A 15,853-nucleotide genomic window follows, 5' to 3' on the forward strand; every position below is an offset into this window, starting at 1 on the left:
TCTTAGAAAGTTCCCCCGCTTCAACTTGTGTGAAGCAATCTATTTCTAACCCTCCCCTCCCCCGAATTCGCTTTTGTCGCAGACGATGACGTCACACCTACGAGTTCTCCGACTCACAAGTCGGCTGTTTCTTGGAAAAATGATATCGACCAGTATTATAACATCTACGCTGAGCTGGGCAGGTAGGGACCATCAGAGTTATCAGTGTTGTACCTATCAGTCTATCGTCTTTGGGAAGGTAATAACCGAATTATTCAAATTAAGTCATAATACCCCTGGTGGTGCGTGGATGCCTGTGTTTGGACATTGTTAGGGTAGGCCTGGGTCATAAAGATCGAGGGGGAGGTTGATGTTCGAGTTAAACGCCTTTAAGGGTGCGGGTGTGGTTATGATCGACGTAGCACGATTCGTTCTTTGATTAAGATGAGGGTAAAATTTAGAACATAATTTCAGTTGATGCGAATTATGGAAGTTCGATAGATCAAAGAATTGTGCTGTAATGGAGTCGCTCGTTCGCTTGAGCGCTTATACCTGCAGCTAAGAACATGATTACATCTTTCCTAGGGTCGAGATTGAGATGAGCATGAGAACCTTACATTCATTATTCTATGTAATTTCATTACATTCCACATTTGTCTGGAGCTCGATACCCAATAAAAGAATGACATTACCTTTCCCTTCGTAGGGGTCGTTATGCGGTTGTCAAAAAGTGCGTAGAGAAATCAACTGGCAAAGAATTCGCCGCCAAGATGGTCAAAAAGCGCATGCTGGACCCTGTGGATATCGACCGGGAGGTGACCGTGTTGAGAATGTTAAAGCACCCGAACCTCTGCATATTTCTGGACGCTTACGACACACCCAAGAATTATATCATCGTCACGGAGTTACTAGCGGGTGGGAGGCTTTTTGATTACCTGGTTGTCATGGATGCACTGACGGAGAAGGTTGCCATTGGTTACATGCATCAGGTCGTGGAAGGTGTACAACATCTACATGATTTGAACATCGTGCATTTGGACCTTAAGGTAATGACATCATTCGACCCAAAAATAGATAGAATGCATTATGTATTGGGTAAAACAATAAGTCACACAACAGTTTAAACTACGATTCACGAAACGGGTTATACAACTAGTCACGCAATTGACAAAGCAACGAGTGAAATGACATATTAAAGAAGACCAATCATGCATTTTATGCACCCGCTCAACGCCGAGTGACTCAAAGAATCCATTTTCATCGGCTAATTCCAGCAAGTAACCAAGATATTTTTATTCAAATATCGTCAATCACGTATCAGACTTAATTCGTGTATTATTATTTTGAAGTTTCCTCGCCAATAATTCGTTATATTTTCAACTATAAACAATAACAAAGGATTGTTAAACAACAAGTCACACAGCGTGTTATGAAAACAGCGCCAACATTGCTGGTCAAAACAGCTGAAATTGCTGGCCCAGGTAACTTGCCAACATCTCTTGTTAACTTGCTCGACTTCTCTATTCGTTGTAGCCCCAGAATCTGCTCCTAGACGGCGGACCTCTTCCCAAAGTGAAAATCATCGATTTTGGCAGCGCACACATCCTGTCCGGGTCTCCTGTTAATCACAAGGTGTATGGTAGTCCCGAGTTCGCGGCCCCGGAACTGATCATGGAGGAACCCCTCACATTCAAGACTGATACCTGGTACGCGCATAATTTGTACGATAGTGGGAGGAAAGTGACAGAACGATTGACAGAAACATTGACGTGTTGACGAGAGGGTTGTGATAAAAGCCCTCAATTGCCGGTGACCTGAGTTTTTTTTCTTTATTAATTTATTGATATATTCATTTTAATTTTTACAGGAGTATCGGAGTCATCACCTACGTGATGTGAGTATGGATTCATTTTAAAACTCACCTGTTATTCATAAAAGTTCCGCATGTAGTGAAAATGAAAATGTTTATCTATTATAAGTACAAGAATATCTTCAAATTATTCAAATGGCAGGTTTGCCAGGTTGAGTAGTGTGTTCCCTTACAATTCGATTTTGTATTTATACAGAAATGAGACCTTTTCAGGTGGTTTATTACGTTACGACTTTGTACTTATACATAGATGAGATATTATCTGGTGGTTTATAACGTCACGATTTTGTAATGATACTGATACTGATACGAGATCGTGTTTATGACCAGGTTAAGTGGTGTTTCCCCGTTCCAAGCTGACACGACAGACGAAATGTGTGAACGAATTCGCAAGGCAAACTTCTCGTTTCCTAATAAACACTTCAGCGCTATCTCATCGCAAGCCAAAGATTTTATTTCTTCTCTTCTTATCGCCGACATCACGTGAGTAATAGACTAGACTTTGCCATGAGCTAGCTCCTCTTCTTGCCCGTGACGCTCGCGCAAAAATATGTCAGGCTCTGGTTAATATTTTAGTAACAGTTGTTTTTTTTCGTCGTCTTCAGTGGCTGCAAAGTAGCTGCCCTTAATGTGTATACCCTCCTCATATCTGACCCCGTTCTTTTTTTGTCTTGTAGTAAAAGGGCAGATTGCCAGGATTGCTTCAAGTCTGACTGGATCAGAGTAAGTCGTGCTCATACATTATGGGAGATGTTCTTTGAACCCTTGAACGATGTTTTTTTTGTCATATCTCTGCCCAACTCGATCTCTCATCTGTAGTTTGTGCATAGTTTGATTCCAGGGCTTCGTGTATTACTACAAAATAATATTTGGAAGTGTTGAAAGTGTGCAAGTGCGGTGTTTTAGGGCGCAATAGTGCTTATGTGTGATTGTAATAACCGTTCTTATTTTGTGTGTTCAGATGTGTAGCCCTCGCCCTCCCAGTCCCGTCCGTACTACGAAGCTCAACACTTCCCGACTCGCAGCTTTTAACGCCCGACGACGAAATCAGGTGTGTATAACTCCCCTCTACGTTTGACTGAAAGCGGATGTACAAGCCTCACTCGCTTTCTCAATCCCTCTTTCAGCATGATTTGAAACCTCTTCCAAGGCTGACTTCGTCGAGTTCCAATTCTGAGTCTAATGTTTAGCCTCCTGAATTCCTCGCATTCACATATCCCCACGATACCCCGACTCCCGCCGAATGCGTCCCGACTAGAGCCGACGACACTCCTACTGTGACGGAAGGTACCCCGACTAGAGCCGACGATACCCCGACATCGGCCGAAATGGACCCGACTCAATTTGTTAAAAGTAATAGATCTTCATTTCCAACTCAATTCTCAACAAATCATTTGTATTATGGTGTTTTGAAATTCACAATAGTTTGATAAGTATTGTTGTGTATTACATGATGCTATGCTTTGCGTCAAGTACCATCTGTGTTATTTTGGTTTTGTTTTTTAGTTGAGAATATGAATCAGTTAAATAGTGGTTTTTACTTTTGTGTCGTTCTTAACTTTTCTTGACATTGCATGGTTAAAGCCTTTCTCCGAAGCTTTTCTTGTTCAAACGAATTGAAAATCTTGGTGTTTTGCTATTGCTTTGTAAGAAAAGTATTCCATAACAATTTTCCACTTCCAAATGTTTGATGTTTTTTTGTCCATGGTTGTTTTAATGTTTTTGTTACCTTCAAAAGAGTGGGGTATCAATGTGAATGTTGACATGGGTTTATGGGATAGGAATAATGATTTCTTTAATTTAAAGCCATTTTGTTAAATAGTTTCATTTTTATTTATTAACTGTGAATAAAGATTGAGAACAGACTTTTCTGTAAATATAATTCATTGACAACATGTCAATAAAAAGACGAAAGTTGTTCATACTTACTCTTATTGTGTTTGAATTATGTTAAAAAAAAATACTTATAAAGCGCAATCCAAATGGCTAATAGCCCAAGTTTAAGGCCTTTTTTTAATTGGTGAGGGAATTTTTAAATTCTTCGAGTCCCAGTATATACTTCATAGGGAACAATATACTTCATAGGGAACAATAAAAGGTCCTGGTACACCGGCTAAATGTCTAAATGCACATTCACTTGATCTTGAAAAGGATGTCCGCTGAAAAGTCTCTTCTCGGAAATAAAGTCTCTTCCCGGAAGAGAAAAAACGCGCCGCTGGGGGGTTGAGGTGGTCGAGTTACTCATTTACCAGGTGGCGGCGGTTACACAGCGCGTCGTTTGAAAGGTCGCAAGCGCGTAGGAAAGAGCTCGCTGCAGGAGCGAAACCAATGCAAATACATGATTTCTTTAATTTAAAGCCATTTTGATAAATAGTTTCATTTTTATTTGTTAACTGTGAATAAAGATTGAGAACAGACTTTTCTGTAATTATAATTCATTGACAACATGTCAAAACAAAGACGAAAGTTGTTCATACTTACTGTTATTGTAATTGAATTATGTTAATGAATACTCATAAAGCGCAATCCAAATAGCTAATAGCCCAAGTTTAAGGCCTTTTTTTAATTGGTGAGGGAAAATTTAAAATTCTTCGAGTCCCAGTATATACTTCAAAGGCACACCATATACTTCATAGGGAACGATAAAAGGTCCTGGTACAAGGGGTAAATGTCTAAATGCACATTCACTTGATCTTAAAAAGGATGTCCGCTGAAAAGTCTCTTCTCGGAAAAAAGTCTCTTCCCGGAAGAGAAAAACCGCGCCGCTGGGGGGTCGAGTTACTCATTTACCAGGTGGCGGCGGTTACACAGCGCGTCGTTTGAAAAGTCGCAAGCGCGTAGGGAAGAGCTCGCTGCAGGAGCGAAACCAAGGCAAATACATACTTCATACTTACTGTAAAGCGCAATCCAAATGGCTTATAGCCCAAGTATAAGACATTTTTTTTACTAGCGTGACCTTTGGCATTAGAAAAATAGTGTCTTTTGGTGGACAACATTTTCAAGATTCACCCTTTCCCGCCTTTAACATTCCTTTTTAGCACATACGGCACTGGCTAAGGGAGGTAGATAAGGCAGGAGTGATGGTGGTTGTCTGCTAACAGGGCCTTTGTACGCTATATGAGAAAAATGTCCAGAAAACATTACTAAATTGAGTTATAGACATTGCAGATTTCATCACATCTCGTTTTGGATTTACCCAGCAGGAGACATTTTCTCCAGCTGCGCCTAAAAGGGAGGCTATTATCCACTCCGCTACAACTAATGCTCCCTGAATAGGCACGGATTATCTTGCTGCTGCTGGGTAATCTGCTCAATTCTGCAGCAGGCGTAGAGATATTGGGGGTATGAGGCTAGCCAGAGTATCAGGCCCTATCAGGCTAGTATGATGCACGATACAAAACAGTAAGAAAACTTGGGGCCACGAATCTACTGCTCGTATATATATTTTTTTGCTTTTAATATTGGGGGTTATATGACCCCCTGTGCCCCATTACTTGATCCGACCCTGACATTCGTGTGTAATTCTGCGCAAGACTTTTTTCGTTGTCGTTGTTCCTCTTTTTTTCGTTGAGTTGTTGTTGTTGTTGTTGGTTGATAACAGCATTAGCAAAGCAGCAAAGAAATTGCTTCCCCGCGCCACTAAAGAGTGGCTCGTCGTAGAACTAAGTTCCTTCAAGAGAACAAAGAGCATTACATCATCTTATTTTTATAAGATCCTTTTAATTTTCAGTTGACAGGTTGAGGCTAGGTAGTTTTTATTGTAGAACATTTCAAGTTCTTACGGATATTCTTAGATCATTTAGTTTTTTTTTGGAAATATCTTTAGAGTTTGTTGAAATCTAATGTTGAATATGCTAATAAAAAAAATACAAAATTCTTAAAATCTGTTTAAAAGAACAGTGCGTGCGGGATGGCTGTGATGATCGACCTTTGCTCCCTCAGAAGAGCCAATCAGAAATCACCGCGCTTTGTTTTGAGTTCCGCACGTGTAACTAAGAACTATAGTTGCATCAGAAATCTGTATTTATCAACGATTTCGCGTGGCGCCTTCGAAAGACTCTACAACCAGAACATTGCATCAGATCGTTGACGAAACAGTCTCTTTACGAATAAAGGTGAGGTTTCAATTCTTTCGTTGGTCTTTACAGATGAAAGTAATAAAATACAAGTAGTTCAAACGGTTCCACACAACATCGATTTACCAGTGGGTTGTGTCTAGCTCACATGCATTTCTTCCCGCTGATTACAGAATGATAAATAAGACGGTTTAGGGACTGATTTTCATGTTAAACGTATGAAATCTGTTAATAGACAATTTATGAGTTTCGATCTCTAGCTACTGAGGATTTTAGAGGTAGTAGCAATAAACATCGATCTTTCCTTCCAATCACATATTTGGTATTCATTGCTACTCGTTCACTCATTGCTTCTTAAACAAACCGAGAGTTTTCTCGTGGTTTTAGGTCAGCAAGTATTTTTCCATAAACAGCTAGATCGTTAGCAAGGGAACTAGCATACTGTGTCTGTGAATTATAAAATTAATGCATAAAACACCCCAATTGGTTTCTAATATTGTACTCTGAAGAAAAAAATATATGTTAATTTCTGCAAATGATACGTCCTAGATTTGCATTTGCAGTTTAGCCTTAAGTTGTTCTCTTTTAGTCTAAATTTTAGCTTAAGTTAGCTTGGCCAGGATCCAATGTGCAAGTTAACCATATATGATATAATATTTACTGTTTCAATCTCCTAGACCTTCAAGCAACATGTGTGGGATCTGGGCTATCTTTGGTATTCATGACTATCACAAGTACACAACATCTTCAATGGCCATCAAAGGGCGTGGCCCCGACTGTTTCCGTATGGAGACCATACCGCATTTCAGCAACTGCTGCCTAGCTTTCCATCGCTTGGCTGTTGTTGATGACTTGTACGGTATGCAGCCAATGAGGATAAAAAAGCTTCCTCACCTTTTCCTCATCTACAACGGGGAGATCTACAACCACAAACAAGTAGAGGAGAAATTTGGCTTTGATGTGTTCACACAGTGTGATGGGGAGGTGATTCTTCACCTTTATGACAAGTTTGGTGCAGAGAAAGCAGCTCAGATGCTAGATGGAGTGTTTGCATTCTGTATTATCGATACCAAGAAAAAGCAGGTTCACCTTGGTCGAGACACATTTGGTATCAGGCCCATGTTTACCTTGAAACAAGAAGATACAAAACCTACTGTTCTTGCCATCTGCTCCGAAGCAAAGTCCCTAACTGAGATAGAGAAGACATTTACAGGAAATGGCCACAAAATGCAGCTGGAGACATTTCCTCCAGGACATTATCACTCCTACAGCCTTGGTGCTAATGGCCAAGTGGCCCTCCTAGAAAGTGGTCCCTACACATACATAGGCAAGCCGCCTGTCTTTGACACAGGTGTGGTCCCCGTTAGAGACACTATGGAAAATATCAGGCTGTATATGACTCAGGCCGTTAAAAAACGATTGATGGCTGACAGACGCATTGGTTGCTTTCTCTCTGGTGGCCTGGACTCTAGCTTGGTAGCTGCTCTACTCACCAAGGAAGCAAAGAATGCTGGGATAGACTACCCCATCCAGACGTTCTCTATTGGAATGGAGGGAAGCCCAGATGTAGCTGCTGCACGTAAGGTTGCAGCACACATTGGGTCTGAGCATCATGAAGTAACCTTCACCCCAGAAGAAGGTATTCAAGCCCTACATGATGTGATATATGCTCTCGAGTCCTATGACATCACCACTATCCGGGCGTCTGTTCCGATGTACCTGGTTGCTAAGTATGTCAGTGAAAATACAGACACTGTGGTAGTGTACTCGGGCGAGGGTTCAGATGAGCTCTGCCAGGGCTACATATACTTCCACAAGGCCCCATCTCCGGAGGAAGGCGACAAAGAATCTCTGCGGCTGTTGAAGGATCTCTACCTCTATGATGTCCTTCGAGGTGACCGGAGTACAGCAGTGCATGGGCTTGAGATAAGAGTGCCCTTTCTTGATGTCGCCTTCACCTCCTACTTCCTGTCTCTACCCCCTGCAGAGCGTCAGCCGAAAGAAGGGGTGGAGAAATGGTTGTTGCGTGCTGCATTTGATGGAACTGGTCTCCTCCCTCATGAAATCCTGTGGCGGCCAAAAGAGGCCTTCAGTGATGGAGTCACCTCTAACGCTCCTGGCAAGTCCTGGTTTGAGATTCTCCAATGTTATGTAGAAGATCATGTAGCTGATGAGGCGCTTGCAAAGGCAAGCAAGCTATACCCATTCAATACACCTCGCACCAAAGAGTCATTTTACTATCGGTCAGTATTTGAGGAGCTGTTTCCTGGTCACCATGAGCTTATCCCATATATGTGGCTGCCACAGTGGACTGGAGCAACTGATCCGTCTGCCCGTACTCTGTCTCATTACAAATGAGCCTTTCAACTCAACCCTCTCAGGAGCATGTCACACTTTGAGTGTACATTTCAAAGTAAAGTAAAGAGCTTAGTTTCTCTTGAAGACATCTCGTTAGTACTTGTAATGGTACTCATGTCTCAGGGGAGGAAGGCACTCAGGTGCCAAATAAGGACTTTTTGTATATGTTATCTTGACTACTTGCCCCCCCCCCCCCCCCCCCCTCACCTCCCTTTCCCCCAAGCCAATAATCCAATACATGCTCAAAGATTACTTCCTTTATGATGATGAGTTTGCAATCAAGAGGGGATCCTTTAATACCAAGCTCGACCCCAGGGTATCTGGATACTGTTTTTTTATATCGCATCTAATATGAAAATATTACCCAGCAGGAAATTTCATTCCCTTAAAAGATAATAAAATTCTATGGGCATTGGCCTAAGAATGATGAACATAATTTGGCTTTCCCCAACTCGTATAGTAAAGAAAGAGATTGAAAATTAACTTGAGCTTGGATAAAAAAAATGAATGCTAAAGGAAGCTTTCGATTCTTGACAACGCAACAGGCAGCCTCAGGCTATAAGGCGAGGCTACTCAGCGGCATTATGTTTTTTTTCTAATATTGATGACGCCAAAACATTGGCAAAAATAGTACATTTCATATGACACAGGACGTATCAGGCGCAAACCCTCCATCCTTGCGGCCAAAAAGTGGGTCATTTCTTATTGAGGAATCTTTGAATACTATGCTTTTTCCATATGATACCTATGATCCTGGGTACGTGCCTGGTCATGATCTTCCCTATCGGATCCGCTATGTTCTTACATGAAGGGTATATACGATACAGTAGTCTTTATTCAAAGAGTTTTACTTTTCTGTATCCCATTCATGAAATGTATTGTTACTTGTTGATAAGTCATCCCATTGCTATATTACAAACTATTACAATTTCTAGAAACTAAACTCTCCCCTTCGCCACATAGTTTTTCAACCAGCCCAACCCAATATTTGTATGGTGAAAAACAATGTTTTTCACTCGAGAAATTGACACTGAAAAACCCCACCCCCGGAATTTCAAATTCGATTCTATACGCGTAATGACTCTTTTGCTCTTCGATATGTTTGTCTACACTCGAGCGATTTTTAGCATGAAGCAATGAACCCATCATTCTAATGAAGACTAGCATTTGCCATGTGATGATGTTCGTATTCTGTAAATACTATGTAAGCTCCGTGTAAACAGCGCCTGTATTGCAGGCCAAAATTGCAACTTACTTCAAAATTCATTTATTGTTTAGTTTGCACACCGTGCCGGGAGGTGCTTTGAAGTAGTTCGCTAACATTTGTCTTTGTCTAGTGGTCAATCGAGCGGCCAGCAAAGCTGACCGATATTGACACTAAAGCGCTAAATTAGTGTTCTGTTTTGAGTGACACACAAAGACCTCCATGCCTCCCCTAAAAGCATCGATTATTGCTCTCCCTGAGGCGGAACTTGGGGGGTGGTCAGCGTATTAACATTCCAAGATGCTGTGGTGCGCGTGTCACCTAGCGGATAAAGCAGCAATAGCAAACCAAGAGTTACCAGACTCCCGGCCGCGAGGTAATGAAAGGTTGTTGCTGCGCCAACGTAGTGGTATAAAAAGCCTCCAGCAATTGTTCCACTGCCGTTTCCAAGACCGTAGAAGACTGCTTGGAGAATGCCTAGAATTAAGCAAATTGTTAAACATGGAGTATTAGGTCACGTACATTCAACCTCGGGATTTTAGTGTAACCCGACAGTAAGAAGTAAACTCCGGATGCCTAACTTTGTTCTGCTTGATCCCTAGCCTGTAACCCTACCATTTGATCCTTTCTATGAACTCCCAACTTTAAGACCCTGCCTACGACTTTCATGAAATTGTTTTGGTCTTTTTTGAATTAAAAAAAAAATCTGATCAAACAGAGTGCTTTCTGTAGCGGATCCAGGGGGGGAGGGTTTAGGGGGTTCAACCCCCCCTTGGGCTGCCAGAAAGCCATATGTAACAAACGAAATTACCCCCTCCCCCCTTTGTCACTGAGCCAACCCCACCCCCCACCCTTTTGTGAAAAGCCAGATCCGCTCCTGGCTTTAACTAAATGTAGGATGGATTTCACAGCAGGGGCTCATAAGTAGGGGCAATCAACTTCTCCACATTCTGGTATTATATAAGTGTCACGGCGTTTCCTAGGATCAGGCTATTTTTAGACGCGCGGATTAGCCAATATCAGATTCAACATTTGTGTGGACGTTTTGGCTGAGCTCAACTGCACGCGCAGTCTCATACAAAATCTTCATCTTTTTTCGGTACTTTGACTTTTGCTGCTCTATCATCTATTCTTTTATATGAATCCAACCCTACCTACGACTTTCAATCCTAGCTTGCAATTCTTTTGGTAAACAAACAAAACCGACGGATGATGGATAAAAAAATATTCTTTATAACTGCAATTTGCGCATGCAGCCTCACGTCACTGGCGCGCGCGACCAACGTCAACGTAACTAATTGGCCCGATCGTGCGCGCGCGAGGCCTGATCCTCGGAAACGCCTTGACACTTACATAATACAGATGATTGCCCCTACTTATGAGCCCCTGTTCACAGTTATTCAAGTGAATTTTGAACGCTGCTGAAACAGCTTAGGTATGCCTTGTTTATTTTTTTGGCATTAGAACCTTTCTGAAAACTCATTTCAAACTTGGCGCACGCACCTTGCATCGTTGCGACCAATCCAATATTACTTCCAATCTGACTCATATAATGCACGCAGTTTGACCACACAAGACTGTAGATAGCCCCATCCAGACACTCCAGAGGCACCGCCAGCCACGGAGACGATATGACGGAGTACATGTAGAAACAGGCGGAGTACAGCAGCAGGCAGATCCCCATGGTATGCACATTACCAAGCAACCCAACAATCGTGTCTCCCAGGAAAAAAAAGGTGAATTCACCTATTTCACGAGTGGCGCCGGCCACACCCATAATCAATGAGCTACCCTTACGATCATCTATGTACCAATTCACGAAGTGGAACAAGAAGCCATTGCATGCACCAGTGTAGAATACAGCTACAAGGAAGGAAGCGTGCTTGACGGAGGCGAGTGCAGATAAGGCGCGAAAAAGCTCCGGCCCTTCCCCTGTTTTGGTCTTGTTGAACTTGAACCCGCACGCCGAAAGGAAGGCATGGCAAACGAAACCAATATAAACGTAGAAGGAAACTCTATAGTAGCCTGTCGTGACTCCACAAAGCAGGAACCGGCCGCGGTAGATGAGGTAGCCGACGAGTGTTGTAGAGAAGGCCCATCCCACGGCACCCCACAATCTGATCTGCCCATAACGGCCCCTGTTTTCACCTAGCAGATGCAGCATGGAGGAGTCTGATAAAGCGAAAGTCGGTGATTCCATAAACTCTCCGACGATTATTACAAGAAGTATGATTATGAATAAGCTTTGAATCTCCACTTGACTCACCAGGGTGATGAACGTAACATCGGCATTGTATTTCCTACTGTACCTCTGTTTGACGGAGGTTATTACTGGTATAGATTCTTCTGTTTTAACCCATTTCAAGTATTGAGTCTGGATTTTGTTCTCTTCGTTCGAGAGCGCAGGATTTGCGCGGAATTTGGTATCCTGAGCGGGTAATACCAAAAACTCAATGAGCGGCTTATATAAAAAAATTTCACCGGCATCAGCAGCAAACACACTTTCTTCATCCTGATTTTTTGGAAGATTATAGTTTGGATTGAGAGGAGGGCCTATGTAAGAAAGAAACTTGCTTTCGTACTCATCCAGCTTCCAAAGATTTGTGCGACGAAATGTTGTTATATTCGATGTCGGGCTATACAACGCCTCGATACACATTTGCTTTTTTGGCCAAATTAACATAATAACAAGACCTTTCAAAAGCCAAGAAAAAATTCCTAGTAGCAAAATGAACTTTTTCTTTCGAAACCATTCTCCAATCGTCATCCAGAACGGAGCACCAAATATTTGAATAAGAGGCCTTATTCCAATCGCAGTTCCCGCTTGAAAGCTTGATAACTTGAATAACTTCAAATACAGCGGAAGATATGGGTATAGTGCCCCGAATGCACCGTAGATGAAGAAGCAGAAGCTTTTGTAAATAAAAAAGTCTTGTTGAAGTAAAAGCTTAACAAACTTGTATGTCCTCCAAGGTTTCTGACCAGACTCCATGTTATTATTCTCCATAATTCATGCTACGAGTAAATAACAGACAAGTTCACAGGCTGCTGTATAGAATATCTGATGAAGATCACGGGCATTATCCACACAAGGTCGCGCCTGAGTAACGACCATTTGATGAAAAATGTTAATCATCTAGTCATGCCGAGAATGCCCTTTCCCGGGGTGTGATATTGTGATAGAAAAAGCTTTTGATAAAAGCTTTTGATCTCCACTTGTGAGCAAATAATGAAATCCATTCTTAGCGTGCAGCAAACCGTGTAATGCATTGTCATCTAGAGATAACAGCAGATCCTGCATAGAATGATAAACATATACAATTTGGCTAGCATTTCCACAGCTCAAAAAAGAAAGAAGGTAAGGAGTGGAGTTGACATTAAACTTGAGCTTGGATTAAAAAAAAATGCTGACGCAAGCTTTTGATTGACAACGCAACAAGCAGGCTCAGGTTATAAGGCGAGGCTACTCAGTGGGTCTGCCCCTCTAAAGCCAGAATCGGGAGCCCAGGGAAAGAGGCGAAACAAGACGGCAGAGGGGGGAGGGGAGGTGCCCCCCCCCCCCCCTTATAATTTTCAAAATAACAAGAAATGACCAGTAGGAGCGAGTCCGTGCCCAATTTTTTTTATAATGATTCTATACCGTGACCCCAATATATAACATATAATAGATAACAGCTTTCTATTGACCGATAGATTCTTAAATACGTTAATGTTGTAAAGTATAGCTGCACAGTGCTACGACTCATCGAACAGAGCAGCAATGGAGCCTTCGACATCTGAGTGTCATTGCTATCTCTACATTTAAAACATAGTGTTTATTCCATTAATTAGTGATGTGGCTATAGAGAGGAGCACTTAACGATACCTCCCTCTCGTTCAAGTTACATTTCTCTCCAAACACCAAGCTAGTGTGTGGAAAGTGCCTGGTTCCTATCACCATGTAGCTGAACGTGCTGTCCCGCGTAGGAACGAAGAAATCGCACTCTAACAGCAACAACTGGTCCAGCAACAAGTCACGGAACACATCCTTGTACCGCGAAGTGTATTCCATGTGATTAGGATTAATGTCCAGCGTGACGACATTCGAAGGATACCTCCTCAGGGCTTCAAGTTTGACATTTTTATCATCCGCCGCAAGAAACCAAGTGAACGTTTTACCTTTTAGTAAATGATTTTTTCTCTTCAGGGCATTCTCTATTCGTTGAGCACAGGCGAATACTGCCCTTGGCTCGCGCGTTCTAAAACTATCTTTGTTATTGATTCCGAAATGGTGATCACTAGTTCTTATGTGAATCCCTATGAAAGGCCGTTCTCTTGAGTCTAATGCTTGCTTAGCCTTCCTAAACGCCTTCACTAAGTACCTCGACTTCTTGAACAAAAACTTCATAGCACACCCAATCATACCATAAGGGTAATCTTTCCGTGGCAAAGGCAACCCAACTTCTTTAGCGCGCTTCTTTAAGAATGGGTTATTCCATATCTGCGGCGCGAAATACCAGATTGTGGATATTCTTTCTACGGGTTCATTTAGGTACCCCTCGATGTTCGTGTTCTCTGCCCACTTGAGAAAATTTTTCTGTCGTAGAATCACTTGCCGCTCGTAGCCGGGATGATTCTCAAGACCCCATCTGTTATCCCTCGATCTCAAACCCTTATACCTGCGCTCATCAAACGTCCAGTCAATCATGTTGGGTTTGAAATACTGATCAAACTTCTCCGGGCCGCCCCAATGGATCAGAAACGTTCTATTCGTCAACACTGCGAGATAGAATGTAGATATGATGCCCATCATTCTATTCCCGTAACCCCCACACCCCGCAGAATGGCCTTTACAGTAGTACACCAAGTACTTGCGCTCTCTTTTGGACGACTTCAAGGTCTGCTCATGGAGCTGTTTGTATGTGTGCACCCAGTTGCCATCACAGCGTAGTGCTCCCGAGACTTTAAATTGACTCTCCTCTGTATAGTTACCATCTACGACAGACAAGAGTAAAGACTAGTTGTGAGATTGACAACGGGGAAACAAACAATTAAAAGACCTTACTTTTATGTATAAACACAATAGAGATATTTATGACGTAGGATATCTATATTTTAAACGGAAGCAAATTGGGTCTCCTGTGTTAAATAACACAGTGATCCCATATCTCTACAAAACTTTACTTTAAGGCCAGGTAATGGCAAGTCAAATGAGGGCAATCAACAGTTATCCTAAAATATCTTGACTAAACATTCGGATTGAAGCTTTATTATGCAGACACAAGCTAAACTTAAAACAACACCAGATTATTGTTTGTGAATCTTATTAGAAATTCACAATGAAATTTTCGCCACAAAACTCATATCATGAACGTGAATTCGAGAATTTGATGCAAGGTCTATATAAGCCATATACTTTTTCAAAGTATAAATCAGTTTACATACCCCAGTAGTCCGTTATAAAATCGAATTCGTCTGGATAGAACGTCTGAACTGCGAGAAGCACGACTGAGAAGCCAAGAAGCGCAGAGAACAGTTTTTTGAGCTTCTGGATCATGATAGTGGGCCTCTAGATTTCATACTCTCCCTTACTGTCCTTCACTGTTCTTTTAGGCCAGTGCTCTGATGTGTTTACATGGGGTACACTCAGCGTCTACTCGCTGTTTTATGGTCGAGTGCGTGACTGCATAATAAGCAGATATGATAATAACCACATGAATATGGAAATCACAATTCATATGCATCGTGCGTGGGCTGCGTGGACTCGGCGACTTCAATAAATATCACTAGCACCTTGGATATTGTTTAGAAATACTCGCGTAATCCGAACCTTACTTATATCACAGGCCGGTTAGAGCGAGGAGCGAGAAAAAAGGTGGAGGGGGGGGGGGGAAGGTGCTATGGTACACAATGTACCAGACAGCCCTCCGCCCTGCTTCCAGATACTTATAAAGCCCGAGGAAGCAGCGCCAACATCAAGCTATAAATCAACACAAGTTTGAAAATTTTTGTGGAACGTCTTTGTGAAACAAGGTTGTTGTGTGACGTTTCGAGTGTTAGCCCTTAGTCGGAGCACAAGAACTTAATCGAACGGTGGGAGGTATACCAGAGGCGTTCAACATTCTTTTTCAACTTCTGTTGATCAGGCGCGTGCGCAGGGTGCGCGCGCACCCCCCCCCCCCCTCCCACCTTTGCGGCCAAAAAGTGGGTCATTTCTTATTAAAGGATCTTCAAAAGGATCTTCTTCTACGCTTTTACCATGTGATACCTATGACTGCGCACTCCCCTCAGCCAATCCTGGGTACGCGCCTGTTGATTTATAGCTTGTATACATCATGTCTAGCAGGACCATCCTAGTTTTTTTCTACAGCTTGTCTGTAGTCTTTC

General features: G+C 42.3%; 4 protein-coding genes across 19 annotated transcripts in view; 2 read left to right on the plus strand and 2 right to left on the minus strand.

Annotated features, from left to right (window-relative positions):
- Positions 1-3,773, plus strand: part of LOC5515709 (triple functional domain protein) — an 84,201-nt gene extending 80,428 nt beyond the window's left edge. For all 16 annotated transcript variants that reach the window (XM_048724170.1, XM_032385464.2, XM_032385465.2 and 13 more), the window contains 8 exons: positions 83-182; positions 686-1,025; positions 1,513-1,685; positions 1,847-1,873; positions 2,180-2,332; positions 2,527-2,572; positions 2,811-2,900; positions 2,977-3,773. In XM_048724170.1, coding sequence (XP_048580127.1) covers positions 83-182; positions 686-1,025; positions 1,513-1,685; positions 1,847-1,873; positions 2,180-2,332; positions 2,527-2,572; positions 2,811-2,900; positions 2,977-3,039 — 992 coding nt within the window. In that variant the 3' untranslated portion in view covers positions 3,040-3,773. The remainder of the gene's footprint in view (positions 1-82; positions 183-685; positions 1,026-1,512; positions 1,686-1,846; positions 1,874-2,179; positions 2,333-2,526; positions 2,573-2,810; positions 2,901-2,976) is intronic.
- Positions 3,774-5,826: 2,053 nt separating this feature from the next.
- LOC5515695 (asparagine synthetase [glutamine-hydrolyzing]) lies at positions 5,827-8,367 on the plus strand. The gene is made up of 2 exons (XM_001635769.3): positions 5,827-5,964; positions 6,603-8,367. The coding sequence occupies exon 2, from the start codon at positions 6,616-6,618 to the stop codon at positions 8,281-8,283; it is 1,668 nt and encodes a 555-aa protein (XP_001635819.1). The 5' UTR covers positions 5,827-5,964; positions 6,603-6,615; the 3' UTR covers positions 8,284-8,367.
- A 733-nt stretch (positions 8,368-9,100) lies between these two features.
- LOC5515701 (major facilitator superfamily domain-containing protein 6) lies at positions 9,101-12,865 on the minus strand. Its single transcript, XM_032385535.2, has 2 exons — positions 10,991-12,865; positions 9,101-9,964 (listed from the first exon to the last, which is right to left on the minus strand). The coding sequence occupies exons 1-2, from the start codon at positions 12,492-12,494 to the stop codon at positions 9,732-9,734; spliced, it is 1,737 nt and encodes a 578-aa protein (XP_032241426.2). The 5' UTR covers positions 12,495-12,865; the 3' UTR covers positions 9,101-9,731.
- A 228-nt stretch (positions 12,866-13,093) lies between these two features.
- On the minus strand, positions 13,094-15,203 carry LOC5515700. The gene is made up of 2 exons (XM_001635839.3): positions 14,912-15,203; positions 13,094-14,461 (listed from the first exon to the last, which is right to left on the minus strand). The coding sequence occupies exons 1-2, from the start codon at positions 15,021-15,023 to the stop codon at positions 13,311-13,313; spliced, it is 1,263 nt and encodes a 420-aa protein (XP_001635889.1). The 5' UTR covers positions 15,024-15,203; the 3' UTR covers positions 13,094-13,310.
- Between the last annotated feature and the right edge of the window lie 650 nt (positions 15,204-15,853).

The sequence above is a fragment of the Nematostella vectensis genome, chromosome 2 (genome assembly GCF_932526225.1).
Source record: "Nematostella vectensis chromosome 2, jaNemVect1.1, whole genome shotgun sequence".
Taxonomy (NCBI): Eukaryota; Metazoa; Cnidaria; class Anthozoa; order Actiniaria; family Edwardsiidae; genus Nematostella; species Nematostella vectensis.

Coding starts and splice junctions, on each gene's coding strand:
- LOC5515695 (XM_001635769.3), top strand. CDS start 6,616: ATGTGTGGGATCTGGGCTATCTTTGGTATTCATGACTATCACAAGTAC.
- LOC5515700 (XM_001635839.3), bottom strand. CDS start 15,023: ATGATCCAGAAGCTCAAAAAACTGTTCTCTGCGCTTCTTGGCTTCTCA. Junction 14,462..14,911: donor TTTTATAACGGACTACTGGG/GTATGTAAACTG, acceptor TGTCTGTCGTAG/ATGGTAACTATACAGAGGAG.
- LOC5515701 (XM_032385535.2), bottom strand. CDS start 12,494: ATGGAGAATAATAACATGGAGTCTGGTCAGAAACCTTGGAGGACATAC. Junction 9,965..10,990: donor ATTGGTCGCAACGATGCAAG/GTGCGTGCGCCA, acceptor GCTTAATTCTAG/GCATTCTCCAAGCAGTCTTC.